This window comes from Gossypium arboreum, chromosome 1, assembly GCF_025698485.1.
Source record: "Gossypium arboreum isolate Shixiya-1 chromosome 1, ASM2569848v2, whole genome shotgun sequence".
NCBI lineage: Eukaryota > Viridiplantae > Streptophyta > Magnoliopsida > Malvales > Malvaceae > Gossypium > Gossypium arboreum.
The window spans coordinates 45,858,560-45,874,539 of NC_069070.1; the positions used below are offsets into that span (position 1 = coordinate 45,858,560).

The 15,980-nt window shown below is 33.8% G+C and overlaps 1 protein-coding gene across 3 annotated transcripts; it reads left to right on the top strand.

The window, feature by feature from the left end:
- The first annotated feature begins 1,707 nt into the window (after nt 1-1,707).
- LOC108482857 (uncharacterized) lies at nt 1,708-7,364 on the top strand. 3 transcript variants are annotated; one of them, XM_017785943.2, is made up of 5 exons: nt 1,708-1,980; nt 2,380-2,602; nt 2,825-2,944; nt 3,133-3,900; nt 4,108-7,364. In XM_017785943.2, exons 2-5 carry the CDS (start codon nt 2,480-2,482, stop codon nt 7,168-7,170), a joined length of 4,074 nt encoding a protein of 1,357 aa, XP_017641432.2. In that variant the 5' UTR covers nt 1,708-1,980; nt 2,380-2,479; the 3' UTR covers nt 7,171-7,364. The 3 variants fall into 3 exon arrangements, with proteins under 3 accessions (XP_017641432.2, XP_052884630.1, XP_052884631.1); XM_053028670.1 differs by lacking the exon at nt 1,708-1,980 and adding an exon at nt 2,135-2,266; XM_053028671.1 differs by lacking the exon at nt 1,708-1,980 and having other exon boundaries at nt 2,585-2,709.
- Nucleotides 7,365-15,980: the final 8,616 nt, after the last annotated feature.

Below are 15,980 nucleotides of genomic sequence, written 5' to 3' on the forward strand. Positions count from 1 at the left end.
TCCTCAAATATTCCACAGCAACTTAAGCTCTCACATGGAGCAACTCTACAAGCTTCTACGAGTAAGTCGGCTTTTATACACCCAGACACAGACATATATTGTCTGGGCCTTGGGTGCTGGAAAGGCACGCATAACGTGAAATTTCCAACTCTTCTTATGCTTTTAACCTCTGTTCATATTCATCAGTTTCCGTTTCAGCTGTCCTTGTAATGAAGCATCTGGTACTATATATGCAGGACAAGAATCATCGTTTCATGTCTTTGGATTGTCTTCATAAAGTTTTAAGATTCTACTTAACCGTTCATGCAGCTAACCAACCACCAAACCGTATATGGGATTACCTTGATAGTGTAACTTCTCAACTGTTAATACTTTTGAGGAAAGGAATGCTAACTCAGGATATACAACATGATAAGCTTGTGGAATTCTGTGTGACTATAGCGGAACATAACCTTGATTTTGCCATGAATCACATGATCTTGGAATTGTTGAAGCAAGATAGTCCAAGTGAAGCAAAGGTTATTGGTTTACGTGCCTTGCTTGCGATAGTTATGTCACCTTCAAGCCAGCATGTTGGCTTGGAAATATTTAAAGGTAACTCGTAACTTTATTATCCAAATAACAGTCATATTTTTCATACCAAATATTCGCCTATTATGTTGTATGAGCAGGTCATGATATTGGTCACTACATGCCAAAAGTTAAGGCTGCAATTGAGTCAATATTAAGGTCTTGCCATAGGACATATAGTCAGGCTCTTCTGACTTCTTCAAGGACAACAATAGGTAATTCCTCTCTTAAATCTTATTGATTGTAGAATGAGTATTTAACTAACTAAATTGGCTTCTCATCATATGAAGCAAAAAAGGACAAAGAAGCTCAAAAATTTCTGTATTTAGCATTTAGTTTATTTGTCTATCAATCAGTTTGGCAAATATATTTTATGTTTTGTGAGCATCCATCAAACACTTACTTGCTTCAAGATGTGTTGGTGCCATGAATGCTAGGTTTCCACTTTTGACTTGCGTATTTTATCCCTTATCTGGATGCAAATGATATCTATGCTTTCCAGATGCTGTAACCAAGGAAAAGTCTCAAGGGTATTTGTTCCGATCAGCGCTTAAGTGCATACCTTACCTGATTGAAGAAGTTGGCCGAAGCGATAAGATAACTGAAATAATCCCTCAACATGGGATAAGCATTGATCCTGGTGTTCGTGAGGAAGCAGTTCAGGTACTGAACCGCATTGTACGGTACCTTCCACATCGTCGGTTTTCAGTTATCAGAGGGATGGCCAACTTCATCCTCCGGTTGCCTGATGACTTCCCTCTTCTGATTCAAACATCACTAGGGCGATTGTTAGAACTTATTCGATTTTGGAGAGCTTGTCTGATTGATGATAGACTGGAACAAGATGCTCAAGATGTAGAACGGACGGTGCAGCACAACACTGCATTCAAGAAGTCTTCTTTCCATCAACCAGCGGAAGCTATGGAGTTTCGCGCATCAGAGATAGATGCAGTTGGTCTTACCTTCCTTAGCTCCGTGGATAGCCAGATCCGTCACACAGCATTGGAGTTACTGCGTTGTGCACGTGCCTTAAGGAATGACATAAGAGACCTTTCACTTCATGAGCAGCTAGATTATAACAGAAGATATGAAGTTGAACCCATATTTATAATTGACGTGCTGGAAGAACATGGGGTGGGTTATATTTACTTTATTATTTCCTCTATTTAATCTCTATCAACTGCTATTCAGAACTTAAAACTAAATACTGCAGGAGGACATAGTTCAGAGTTGTTACTGGGATTCTGCTCGTTTGTTTGATTACAGACGAGAATCTGATGCAATTCCTCCCGATGTCTCTCTTCAATCTATAATATTTGAGAGTCCTGATAAAAATAGGTGGGCAAGATGTCTTAGTGAGCTTGTGAAATATGCAGCTGAAATTTGCCCAACCTCAGTTCTAGATGCCAAGTACGTACAATATGATAATTCTTATGCATCTTTGCCAAGGAATCTGTTGTAATAGTCTCATTATGTTTTGCCTAGAACCGATTGGATGTTCTAGTGATACTGATAGGTAATGTTATCAATAAATGAAACCTAACGAGGAATAACCTTTATGCCTTGGCGACATTTCTAGTACTGGTCTACTGGATGCGTGGAAGAATGTAAAAAACCATGTCTATGGTCTATACATGTTTGCGGTCTTTGGGTTTCATTGTTTCATCTTTCTGCAATAAACATGAAGTTCTGAATGGTTGTTTATTGATGCTCAATTTCTATTTGCGTTCTTATAAAATTTTCCAGTTAATTAGTTTTAATACTGTAAAGAATCCATAGATCCTCTTCTAAGCCATTTTTACTTGTCAGGGTGGAGGTTTTGCAGCGTCTTGCTCATATTACACCTGCTGAGTTAGGTGGAAAAGCTCATCAGTCACAAGATTTAGATAACAAACTGGATCAGTGGCTCATGTATGCAATGTTTGTATGTTCATGTCCACCAGATAGTAAGGAAGCGGGAAGCATAGTCGCGACAAGAGAACTTTACCATCTTATTTTCCCCTCTTTGAAATCTGGATCAGAAGCACACATTGTAAGTAACATGCTAATGAGATCATTCTACTTCATAGTGTTGAATGTATAGATGACATGAGCACACTATCCATGAGATACCCTTTCTGCTAGAATATTAGAAATTAGGTAAAGTGCCATCTGTATGCTTTTGCTTTTGTTTATAATGCTCTTCCGCTAGCTTTGCTACTCTAGACGATTCCAAGTTTGTTGCTTAATTGATATATTTTCCTTTTTAACTTAGCATTCTGCCACCATGGCTCTTGGGCACTCACACTTGGAATGTTGTGAGATAATGTTTAGTGAAATCGCATCTTTTGTTGAGGAGGTTTCTTCAGAGACAGAAGGAAAGCCGAAATGGAAGGTATGTATGTCTGTTGTAACATTATATGCATTTTTTAGTATTCTCCATATTTCAGGGTTTGTGGCTGCTCCTCCCAACAAGAAAATGTCCAATCCAGCTTGGGATGAAACCTATTTCATCCCAATGACAAATAAAGGGGTAATTCTAGTTACAGAATACTTGTGTTGACTCCGATGCTTTGGATGCAGAGTCAAAAGCAGACACGGCGTGAGGACCTTCGAGTCCATATTGCCAATATTTATCGCACTGTTGCCGAGAACATCTGGCCAGGATTCTTGGGCCGAAAGCCTGTATTTCGCCGCCACTATCTCAGGTTTATTGAAGACACATCTAAACAGATTGCAATAGCATCTGCTGACAGCTTTCAGGAAACACAACCACTTCGCTATGCACTTGCTTCTGTTTTAAGATCTCTGGCCCCTGAATTTGTGGATTCAAAATCAGATCGATTTGATCTTAGATATAGGAAGAAACTATTTGATCTTCTTTTATCCTGGTGCGATGAGCCGGGAAGTTCATGGGGAAAGGATGGTTCTAGTGACTATCGACGTGAAGTTGAACGATATAAGGCTTCACAACACAGGTCAAAAGATTCTGTGGACAAAATTTCATTTGACAAAGAATCGAGTGAACAAACCGACACAATCCAGTGGGCCTCTATGACTGCTATGGCTTCACTTCTCTATGGACCTTGTTTTGATGACAATGCTAGAAAAATGAGTGGCAGAGTTATAGTATGGATTAATAGTTTGTTCAATGAGCCTGCAGCCAAGGCTCCATATGGTTATTCACCTGACCCAAGAACTCCATCTTATTCCAAATACACAGGAGAAGGACGTGGAGCTGCTTCTCGAGATAGGCATAAAGGTGGCCATCATCGTGTTGCTTTAGCAAAATTAGCTTTGAAAAATCTTCTTCTTAATAATTTGGATCTATTTCCTGCTTGCATCGATCAGGTATGTCAGGCACCTTTTTCCCCGCAAACAGCATATGCATTTCCTTGTATGCCAATTCTACGATGTACTTAAATTTTAGGTTGCTTCTTGTCTAGCACATTTCTCTTAAGTATGCTAGTGGAATGCGGCATCATCCTGTTTTTTTTTTTTTCTTTTCCTATTAGGCCTATGTTTTTGCATTTAATCATTTCACTTTGTGATTTTCAGTGCTATTACTCTGACCCTGCTATAGCCGATGGTTACTTCAGCGTACTAGCCGAGGTCTACATGCGACAAGAGATACCAAATTGTGAGACTCAAAGGCTCTTAAGCCTGATCCTCTACAAGGTTGTAGATCCGTCTAGACAAATCCGTGATGATGCCCTTCAGATGCTTGAAACACTCTCTCTACGTGAATGGGCTGAAGACGGCATTGAAGGATCAGGTAGCTATCGAGCTGCTGTTGTTGGTAATCTCCCTGATTCCTACCAACAGTTCCAGTACAAGCTCTCTTGCAAATTAGCCAAAGATCACCCTGAGTTGAGCCAACTCCTCTGTGAGGAGATCATGCAAAGACAACTTGATGCTGTCGATATAATTGCTCAGCACCAGGTGTTAACCTGTATGGCTCCATGGATTGAAAATCTAAATTTTTGGAAACTCAAGGACTCAGGTTGGAGTGAAAGATTATTAAAAAGTCTTTATTATGTGACGTGGAGGCATGGAGATCAGTTTCCTGATGAAATTGAGAAACTCTGGAGCACAGTTGCCAGCAAGCCCCGGAACATTAGCCCAATTTTAGATTTCTTGATCACCAAAGGAATTGAGGATTGTGATTCAAATGCCTCTACTGAAATAAGTGGTGCTTTTGCCACATATTTCTCAGTTGCTAAGCGAGTAAGTTTGTATCTAGCACGTATATGTCCACAGCGGACAATTGACCATCTAGTTTATCAGTTGTCACAGCGGATGCTGGAAGATAGCATTGAACCAATTCGGCCAAGTGGAAACAGGGCCGATGCCAATGGAAATTTTATTTTGGAGTTCTCTCAGGGGCCTGCAACTGCCCAGATTGCATCTTTTGTGGACAGCCAGTCACATATGTCACCATTACTTGTCCGGGGTTCCTTTGATGGTCCTTTGAGAAATACTAGTGGAAGCCTGAATTGGCGTCCACCTGGTGTTGCTGGGCGAAATTCCTCAGGCTCACTAATTCCCATGTCTCCAGAATTAAGCATAGTTCCAGGAACTGCAGGCAGGTCAGCTCAGCTCCTACCAGGATTGGTAAACATGCCAGGGCCTTTAATAGGGGCTCGGAATTCCACAGGAAGTTTACGAAGCCACCATGCTTCCAGGGACAGTGGAGATTACCTAATTGACACTCCAAATTCTGTCGAAGATATCATGCAGTCTGGGGTAGGTATGCTTGGTGTCAATGCTAAAGAACTTCAATCTGCTTTGCAAGGGAACCAGCAGCACTCACTCACTCGTGCAGATATAGCATTGATTCTACTGGCAGAAATTGCATATGAGAATGATGAAGACTTCCGCGAGCACTTACCTCTGCTATTTCATGTCACATTTGTTTCAATGGATAGCTCTGAGGATATTGTATTGGAGCACTGCCAGCATTTGCTTGTTAATCTACTATACTCACTTGCAGGTAGGCATCTAGAGCTGTACGAGGTTGAAAACAACGATGGAGAGAACAAACAACAGGTTGTTAGTCTGATAAAGTACGTTCAGTCAAAGCGAGGGAGCATGATGTGGGAGAATGAGGACTCTACAGTTACAAGGACTGACCTTCCTAGTGCTTCACTTTTGTCTGCCCTTGTTCAGAGTATGGTTGATGCAATCTTCTTCCAAGGAGATCTTCGTGAGACTTGGGGAGTTGAGGCACTCAAATGGGCCATGGAGTGCACTTCCAGACACCTTGCCTGTCGTTCTCACCAGATTTATCGTGCATTGCGGCCTAGTGTAACAAGTGACACATGTGTTTTACTCCTCCGTTGCCTACATAGATGCTTGGGAAATCCAGTACCTCATGTTCTGGGCTTCATTATGGAGATTTTACTGACGTTGCAAGTAATGGTTGAGAACATGGATCCAGAGAAGGTAATACTCTTCCCACAACTCTTTTGGGGTTGTGTAGCAATGATGCACACAGATTTCATTCACATCTACTGCCAGGTCCTTGAGCTTTTCTCACGCGTGATTGATCGCTTATCGTTTCGTGACAGAACAATTGAAAATGTTCTCCTTTCCAGCATGCCTCGAGATGAGCTAAGTAATGTTGATATTGGTGATTTTCAGCGGATGGAATCTAGGTTATATGACTTGCCAGCAACTAGTGGCAATCTGCCAGCATTTGAAGGTGTGCAGCCTCTGGTACTTAAAGGCCTTATGTCCACTGTTAGTCATGGTGTAGCGATAGAGGTCCTCTCTCGTATGACAGTGCACTCATGCGACTCCATTTTTGGGGATCGTGAGACTAGACTGCTAATGCACATTACTGGATTGCTTCCCTGGATTTGTTTACAACTCTGCAAAGACCCATTGGTAGGACCAGCTTCACCACTCCAACAACAGTACCACAAAGCTTGCTCTGTTGCTGCCAACATCTCGATTTGGTGTCAAGTAGAATCAATGGATGAACTAGCTACCGTGTTTATGGCATACTCCAGAGGCGACATCAAAAGCATTGATAATCTCCTTGCCTGTGTTTCACCCTTGTTATGCAACGAGTGGTTCCCTAAGCACTCAGCCTTGGCTTTTGGACACTTGCTAAGGCTACTGGAGAGAGGTCCTGTCGAGTATCAACGCGTTATATTGCTCATGCTTAAGGCACTGCTCTTGCACACTCCCATTGATACGGCTCAGAGCCCATACATGTATGCCATTGTATCCCAGCTAGTGGAGAGCACTTTGTGTTGGGAAGCACTAAGTGTTTTAGAAGCTCTTTTTCAGAGTTGTACTTCATTGACTACTTCGCACCCATATGAGTCTGGGTCATTTGAAAATGGGACGGATGAGAAGCTGCTAGCTTCTCAGACCTCCTTCAAGGCTCGAGGTGGGTCTCTACAGTACGGTTTCGGAGCTTGTTCTGGGATCAGTTCAACATCATCCACCGAGTTAGGTATGACACCTAGAGAGGTGGCTTTGCAAAACACTAGAATGATCCTCGGGCGGGTACTCGATAGCTGTGCCCTGGGGAGACGAAGGGAATATAGAAGGCTGGTGCCTTTTGTGACCACAATTGGAACCCCATATCCGGCAGGCTTGCACTTGTAATTTCAGTTTTTTAATACCTTTTGTCCATGTAGCTGATGTTATATTTTAGATTAAGCAATGCCTTATATCTCACCAATTTTTGTTGACGTGTGTAATAAGTCCTTATTCAAAGGAGCTTGCTTAATCTATTATCAAACATCGACTTCATTGAATTGCAGTGCTATCTATTGAGATGATATTATGCAGTTTTGAGACTAACTAGTGTTACCAGCATGACATTGATCATAGCGACACTGATAAAACTATGTCTATCATCATATTTAATTGAATGAAACTGACAAAACTAAAATATAATTTGAAAATCAATAATTGAACATAACATTATTTTAAAATGACACTGACATAAAAAGATATACCATTATATCAAAATCTTATATATAATGTATATTACTAATTTATCAAACTATATAAAATATAAAATATTTTAAAAATATCCTAACGATACACAAATTACTAGTAGAAAATGATCTTGAATTGAACGTCGAGTCAGGTCGAGAGTTGGAAGTTGTCAAAATTGACTTAAATCTTGTTTTCAAAGATGTGCGACTGTTTAATTACACCAGTTGTCTCTAAATTTTGTTTGATATTATATTTCACTCAACTAACTTTTAAAAGTTACATAATAATAAGTGACATTATGAAATTGTTAATTTTTATCACTCAACTATTAACTTTCGTTAAAAGAGTAATGTTTCACTTCAAATCAAAGGACTAATATCTAATTTGATCCCTAAGCTATAGTTAATTTTTTTAATATTTTTAAAATTTTCTTAACAATAATTGTAAATAAAATTAAAAAATGTAAAAATAAATAAATAATGCATATAAAAAATCAATTGTAGCAAGGAAAGCCCAAGAGTTTTTTAGCTATTTTTTCCACATCGAGTCTCTTAAAAAATCAATTTTTGTTGTTTTTTCACTTTGGTCCTTCTTGTCTTTTCATTTACTTTGTTGCTTTACGCTCTCTTCATTTTCATCTTTCTTTGCCCTCCATTTTTTTTTTCTTTTTTCATGCAAATTGACATCATCTCTGCTCTTCTCAGATCATTAAAAGTAATATATATTTTATTTATAGCTGAAAGTAAAATCTTGAGTTGAATTGTAAGAGAATAAATGTTGGGTTTAAAGAAGAAAAAGAGCACTTTGTGATGCGATTTCTCGAGCTTGAATAGTTTGGAAAATAGCTCGAATGGAAGGACTGTTTTGAAATGGTTCAATTGGTGGAAACCTTGACCCAAAGCACTTGAATACTTTAAGGAGTTGTAGCTATATTAAAATTACGACCCACTTAAACTTGATAGAATACTAGAACCTTGATAAGCGAAGTCGCCACACTCCGTGATGGGAAACGAAGTGATAAGACAATTGGGTGAATGCCACAAACTCGTAAAAGTTTGATAAGTTCAGTTTAGTTCAATGAAAAACCGAGAGAGAAAAATTGTCACAAATCAAGTTTATATTCAAGTAGTCTAACCTTACCACTATTCTTTTACAAGCTATATATAGGCTCTAATATGACTATTCAAATTTGACATTAAAGTCATGTCTCTTCACTTGTTGAAGGCTTAATGCTCCTTAAATATGTTGTTTACTGTCCCTTCACTTGCCTTATGGTCGAATGTTACAATGGCTTGGCATTCATCTCTTTTATTGACACCATAACTAGCTTGAGTGCATGAAACCGATCAGACTTGAAGAGTAACTCTTAGTCCATTTGAACAGTCACAAGGAATCAATATGGAAATTTGATTCTTGAATGACTTTAACTCATAAAAAACGTCCTCTTCATGTACCGACAATTTAAATGACTGAATGCGCACTCTTTCATGCCAAAATTAAATAGCCTTTGTGTGTGAACACCCCTAGATCTTCTTATTTGTCTTAAATCATCCCTAAGACATATTAAACATGCATTAAGACAATTTAATCATGTTAATAAGTTAAAGTGAAATGAACAATCACCTACATCATAAGTAAATAGACATTAATCATTGGAAACTTTTCGTGTTCTTATTCAACTAAGACATTTAACTAAAACACACACATTTAACACATATTTAAAACATACTAGAAACACATACATGGACAATATAACTTATGATAAAAATCAATATACTATAACTCACACATTTATAAAGAGAAATAGTCAAAATAAATAACACATTTCACACACTTATGACATTAACTCATGCTCAAAATTAATTAACATATGAGTTACATAATGCATGACTTAATTAAATGCAGAACACATAATGCAAGTCATAATGTAAAGATGCAAACTTATTAAACTGAAAACTTAATTAAAGTCCTTTAAATTGTCTCATGATTAATCAATTCCATCACTAAATTTGTCCACACTTGAACTCAATTTAACCATCATAGACATTGGGCTCAGCCCAATTTTAATGATAAGCTTCATTTTGCACTTGGGCCATTCTCGTTTGGGCCAATCTGAACATTTTCGAATTGCATCGTAATATGATGTGACCGGAATCACACCACTTTGTATTATAAATTTAAAATATCCAAAATTTTAAAACTAAAAGTTACTAAAAAAACTCAATCAATCTAGTAAATATAGTTACAGAGAAGTAGGGTACTTTGTATTATAAATTAATAAAAAAATCTCGAATTTCAAAAATTGAAACTTACGAAAGAACTTAGACAATATAATAGAAAATTTTTGCTTTTATCTCTTACCTTCTTCTTTCTTATTTTTCTTTATCATTTTTTTTTTTCATAATTATCAGGAAAATCCTACAAATAAACCGTCGATGGTAGAAGCTTTTATGATTCTCAAGAATGAAACTTGTGTTGCAAGCCTATATTTTTATTTCTTGAAAATTTTAGTAGAAATAATCAATCTAATAGTGGAATTCGAATATTGCACTAAGATGTATATTGTTAGGGTTTTTAGGGCTTTGAGAAAAAAAAATAAAACAAAAAAAAATTGCAAAGCAATTTTGGGTAAAACAACATGAAGTTGTGGATGTGATTGAAAGTGTTGTTCATCAATGGTCGAAAACAAATGAAATTTAGTTTGAAAATTTAAAGATTTTTTATATAATAAAATTTACAAGAAATGTTAATTTCTATTATGAAATAAATAATAAAGAGAATAAAAGAACATGAAATATCGAGCAAAAGAGAAGAATGTATTTTATTCATCAATAAGAATATTTAGAAAGCTTCTTAAAATTCTATATTTATAGACATAAGAAGTATACATGATATAAAACTTTACTTCTAATGGACATTAGAGTCCTAAAATACATCAAACTCATCTTGATCTTAATGGACATCCACTTAATAATAAAATATTCATAATAATCCCCTTGGATGTCCATCGATAGATAATGTATCTCGTTAAATTCTTACAAAGATAAAAACACTATGAGAAAAATTTCTTAGTGAATGAAAAAGAGTACATTTATCTATAATACGCATAACATGTCAACTCATTAAAAACCTTACTAGGAAAATCTAGTGGAACAAAACCTCGATTAAGGAAAAAAGAGTAATTACTCCCCTTCATGACAACATTACACGATTTCTAATATTCTATGTTTTTCAATCTTGAATATTAGCTTTTCAAATGATCATTTGAATAAATTTAATAAACGTTTATGCCACCATTCTTCTAATAGTCATGAGTGAGGAAGAATTATGGGGAAATATTTTTTGATTTCTTCAAGAGTCCCAACAATAATCATAACAAACTTTGATCATGGTCCTTTTATAAAAATACAAATAGGTAATTTAGACCATTTTATAATATTCCTTTAACTACTATTCATTAAGTCAAATTTGCCACATATGTTAAAATCATTTCAATTCATATAAATGTTTACGAAACATATTAAAAATTCCTAAGAATTTCTATATGCTTCTAGCATTCTAAACCCTTCAAGGATTTTAATATAAAATTCATTATATAGTGATTCATATAACAATCATAAGACACATGTCAAATACTTTATGAACTATCAAACTAAAAAGATATTTAAAGGTTATTGCATCCACCACAAGTATATTATAAATTTCAAAATCAATGCTAGGACTTAATGAAAAATTTCATTTTATTTATTTCCTTTTTACAAAACTTATTCATTTGTACCATTGGTTTTATACCTTTAGGTGTTTGAACTGCTGGTCTAATGACCTGTTGTCAAATGTAGTAGTAATTTCAGTAAATTTCTACACTTGAGGAGTCTAGCCAATTTAGTATTTATATTATATTTTCAGTATTTAGTAGTTAGTATTAAAAGTTAATACAAATAAGTGTTTTTAACACATTTTGTGAGTATTGTGACTTATTAGGCTAAATAGGCCTTAGGTAGTTCTAATTTGTGTAATTGAGTGTGTAGGACAATGAATTATAGGCCCAATTGACGTAGGAGCATGGGACGAGTGATGCCTAAGCTTTCCAAACCGTTAAAGCATGAAATGAACCATCCAAAGAACAAATTGATTGTTGTGTCACGAAATAGACCTTGTATGGTGCGACATAGGGTCGGTATGCTGCCCAAGTATAACAAGGCTATTTTCGTCCTCACAATCGACTTTATACAAAGACCTAGGATATGACGAAGGCTTAATTCAGGCTGCCAACACTCCTATAAATAAAACCTTAGAAGTTTGGTGTAACTAAGTCATCTTAGACTCCTTCAAAAACCCTCGTAGATTAGGAGTAGGATTAAACTTAGTTTTCTTTCAGTTTTCATAAACTCTTAATTCTTTCCTCTTGGAATCGGTTTTGATCAAAGAGTTTTTTTTTCCTAATATTGAAATATTTCAATTATTTCTTCTTCACAAGCAATGATATTTGATTATTCCAATCGAGAGATTCATTACTCTGCGCTTTACTCGACATCAAATCTAGGATCATTCTAATATCTTCTCTTGTTGATCCAATCATGTTTTTTTTACATATTTTATTCAATTGAGATTAAGATAATGAATAACATGAGTGGATAAATTCCTTAAGGGAGATTAATGAGTGGACGGGGACGTGATTAATAGAGGATTTAGGGTTTTTTTGAGAGGATTAGTTGTTATAAGTTACACATTCCTAAACCTTAGGTCGACAACCTTAGGAAGTAATCATAAGTTAAATGAGATCGAGAGATAAGTGTGGCTGATTAAATTGTAGTTTATCCTGATTGAGAAAGTGAGGTCGAGATATAAGTGTGTATCAACCAACTAATTAATTAGTTAGAGGCCGGAAGGTAATAATTGGTTAATTGAGGATGAATCCACCCTAAAACCCTAATTCAAAGCTAGGTACAAACCTTGAAATGAGTTAATTTTCCTGATTGATTTAATCTATTTAGTCATTTGTCTATTTTATTGTTAATTTATTTTAGTTATTTAATTTTAAATTTTCATCTATTTTATGATCTATCATAATATAAGATTTAATTATTACTATTTAGACCTATTATTGTAAAGAGATTTTCTATAGATTTCTTCCATCCTCTTTCGGGTACGATCCTTGGAATACTTTCCTGTGTTCCATTGTAACACAATTACTATATTACAATTTGACCTGTATACTTGCGGACACCACCAATTTAATTTCTTATATTTTTGGTGTGATATTTTTAATATAAACAAAAATGTATCAGCTCATTTTAAGTGGTGTTGAAAACAGTAGTTTCGAGACCATAATTTTGAATGGTGAGTTAGTAAATTTTACTTATTAAATACTTATAAGGTTCTTAGAATGTTTTATTAAAATTTGGTCTGGTAATTTTTATGTTTGGGTAGTTAATTAAGAAAAAAGGACTAAATCGTAAAAGTTGCAAAAGTTAATTACTATTAGTTTACATGTGCTTAATGGTTATAAAATCATGATTTGAGCGCTTTAAAGGATAAATAGACCTTTGTTAATATAGTGGACGGTTAAAGTGAGGTAATTTATAAAATTGAAGTTATTTTTAAAGGGTAAATTAGTAATTTAATAAATAAAAACTAAAACTAAAACAAAACCAAGGCCATTATCTTCCTCATTTGGAGTCTACAACGAATTTACCATTTTTGGGATTGAGAAGAATCGGTCAAGCTAGGTTTCTTTACATGTAGGCTATTTTAATACTCGTTCTTAGTAATTTTTACATTTTTGAGATCATTGTAGCTTAATTTTGCTAACCTAGGGACTATTTTGTAAAAATATTAAAGGTTTTGAAATTAGCCATTGGTGATTTTTTTTTTGATGTTTATGAAGTTGAATGATAAATTTAGGACTTTGGTTGTTAAACAGGAATATTTTGTAAAAAAAATTTAGTTAGTTTTGAGTTTAAGGACTAAATTGATAAAGATTTAATTTAACATGTAATTCTTGTAAACATTTAGTCATTTATAGGTTGATAAAGGACTACATAGATTTCGGCACAAGATTTTTGGGCTTAATTGTAATAAATATGTAAGTTTTGGTTTTAAAACTAAATTGAATAAAAAGTAAACATTTAGGGTAATAATGTAAAATTTTGTTAAAGGGTCAAATACATTAATTTATCTATTTTAGGGTATTTTAATTGGATAATTGAGCTAAATTATTATATATAGATCAAGAAACAAATCAATGGATCGATAACCATTGAAAAGGAAAAATCGTCGAGTAGTCTTTGTGGGAGTGTTTGTTGCTGTTTGATTTAGGTAAGTTCGTATAATGTTTATTTAAGTTATTGATTTTTTGAATTCAAATTACATATGTATTTATATATATTTGACATGGTGTATTGAGGTAAGTAATGAATATGAAAATGAAGAATTCAATTGCAAACTATGTCAAATGTAAATGTATGATTTGAATTGTATAATCCTATAAAATGTTTATGATCAAGTTGAACATGGTATAATGTAACACACCAAATTCGACCTAGATGTTATGATCAGATCTGGAAGTGTTACCTAAGTTCATTTGAAAATCTAGAAATCTTTGTGAGACTTGTAAAATAAATAGTGCTACTTTTGAAGGTTAAAATTCTAGTTATTTGGGAAAATACATTCTCTTAACTAATTCATTAAATTTAGTGGGTAAATACTAATAAAATCACTTAGGGTCTATTTGTTTATATGTAAAAAGTTTTACGAAAATTTTTTCTGCATTTTCTTGTGTTTATTTCACAGAAAATAGTTTGGTCAACGGAAAATGAGTTACAAGTCAAAGTAAAATAAACCATTTTTCCGTAAAATGACTTACCCTTTTGAAAAGAGTTCATCTATAGATAATTTTATTTTTTATAAAAATTAACTTAAATCAAGCTTAATATTATTATATTGATAATAAATTTTATTTTTATTTTTAAAATATTTAAAATATTATATTTTTCAATATTATTAAACATACATATTTAATTATTTATATTTAATCTTATAATAAATTATTAATATAATAAATATAATTTATTATTTTAATAGATTATTTAATATTTCAATTTTATTTTAATAATAAATTTTAAAATAATAATTTTAAATAATATTATTCACATATTATTGAAAATATTCAATATTAATATTTTAATAATAAATATTTATTACTATTATAAATATATTAATAATAAATGTTTTGTAGTATAAAGGTTAAAATATGTCATAAGTCTATTTACACACTCTGATTTGTAATTTAGTCTTTGTACTTTTATTTTCAAGAATTTAGTCCCTTTACTTTTCAAATTTGAAAATCAAGTCCAATTGTTGACATAGTTAATTTTTTTCGTCAATTTTGTTGATGTCACATTTTAAATAAAAAATACTCACTTAGTAGTTATGTAATTAAAAATGACATTGTAATGAATCTGAATTTAACATAATATTTTTAATATATGCAAAAAATGTAAAATATAAAATCATAGATAAAAGTAAATTCAATTAAACAATGAAAAAAAATCTCAAATGTATGTTTGTTTAATTGAAGACAACTTTTATGAAATATTTTAAAAATCTACCAAACAATGTAAAATATTTTACACAGATTCATCCAAACACCAGAAAATACTAGCTTTTCCAGAAAAGTAAATAATGTTCCAGAAATCATTTTTCAAAAGTTATTTTTTGTGAAAACAAACGAAGCCTTAGTTTTACAACGGAAATTCTTTCTTACATAGAGTTTTGGAAAACACAGTTTGATTTTGGAAATTCAATAGTTTGCAAACAGAGTTAATATAATTTAAAAACGTTAAAACAATTCAAATTAAAAGTAGTTCCAAAAGTCCAAAACAGTCCAACGAAACCAAAAAAGAGTAAACAAAGTTAAAAGAATCACAAAATCAAATATAATTAACCGAGCTTCCGTCGCACCTATCCATCCTATGTCTATGGATTACTTGAGAGCAAACAAACAAAAGTGAGCTTACAAGCTCAGTGTGTAACTTATTTCAAACAGTTAATCAGACATACATGCTTTTATCAGATGATGTATCAAATATATACTCAGTTACAAATTAAACATGTTTCCTAATCAGATATAGGTATAGATGCATATCAGATATAAAATCAGATCCTACCCCCATCCGCTACACACCATCATTGACCATCCTTATACATCACTTAGGGTATTAAATACCCATCTAGCCCTACACACTGCTAAGTGACTGTATGTCACTGTTCAAAAATTTGGCAGTCTAGCTGCCAGATCAATAGGCGGTAACTTGCTAGAAACAAATATACGTGGTTTAGCTTCCAAATAAGATAGATAAATTAAATTGTCAACTCTTCCTCCGTATACATAATCCCATCCTAATGCACATGCAAAATTAAATAGATATCTAAAGTGTGTATGGCATACGTGTTATACACATCAGATTCAG

What these genes read in the sequence shown, in the direction of transcription:
- LOC108482857 (XM_017785943.2), top strand. Translation starts at nt 2,480, where the DNA reads ATGTATGCAATGTTTGTATGTTCATGTCCACCAGATAGTAAGGAAGCG. An exon ending in CTGGATCAGAAGCACACATT is followed by an intron (nt 2,603 to 2,824) that starts GTAAGTAACATG and finishes TTTTTAACTTAG; the next exon opens with CATTCTGCCACCATGGCTCT. An exon ending in TTCCTGCTTGCATCGATCAG is followed by an intron (nt 3,901 to 4,107) that starts GTATGTCAGGCA and finishes TGTGATTTTCAG; the next exon opens with TGCTATTACTCTGACCCTGC.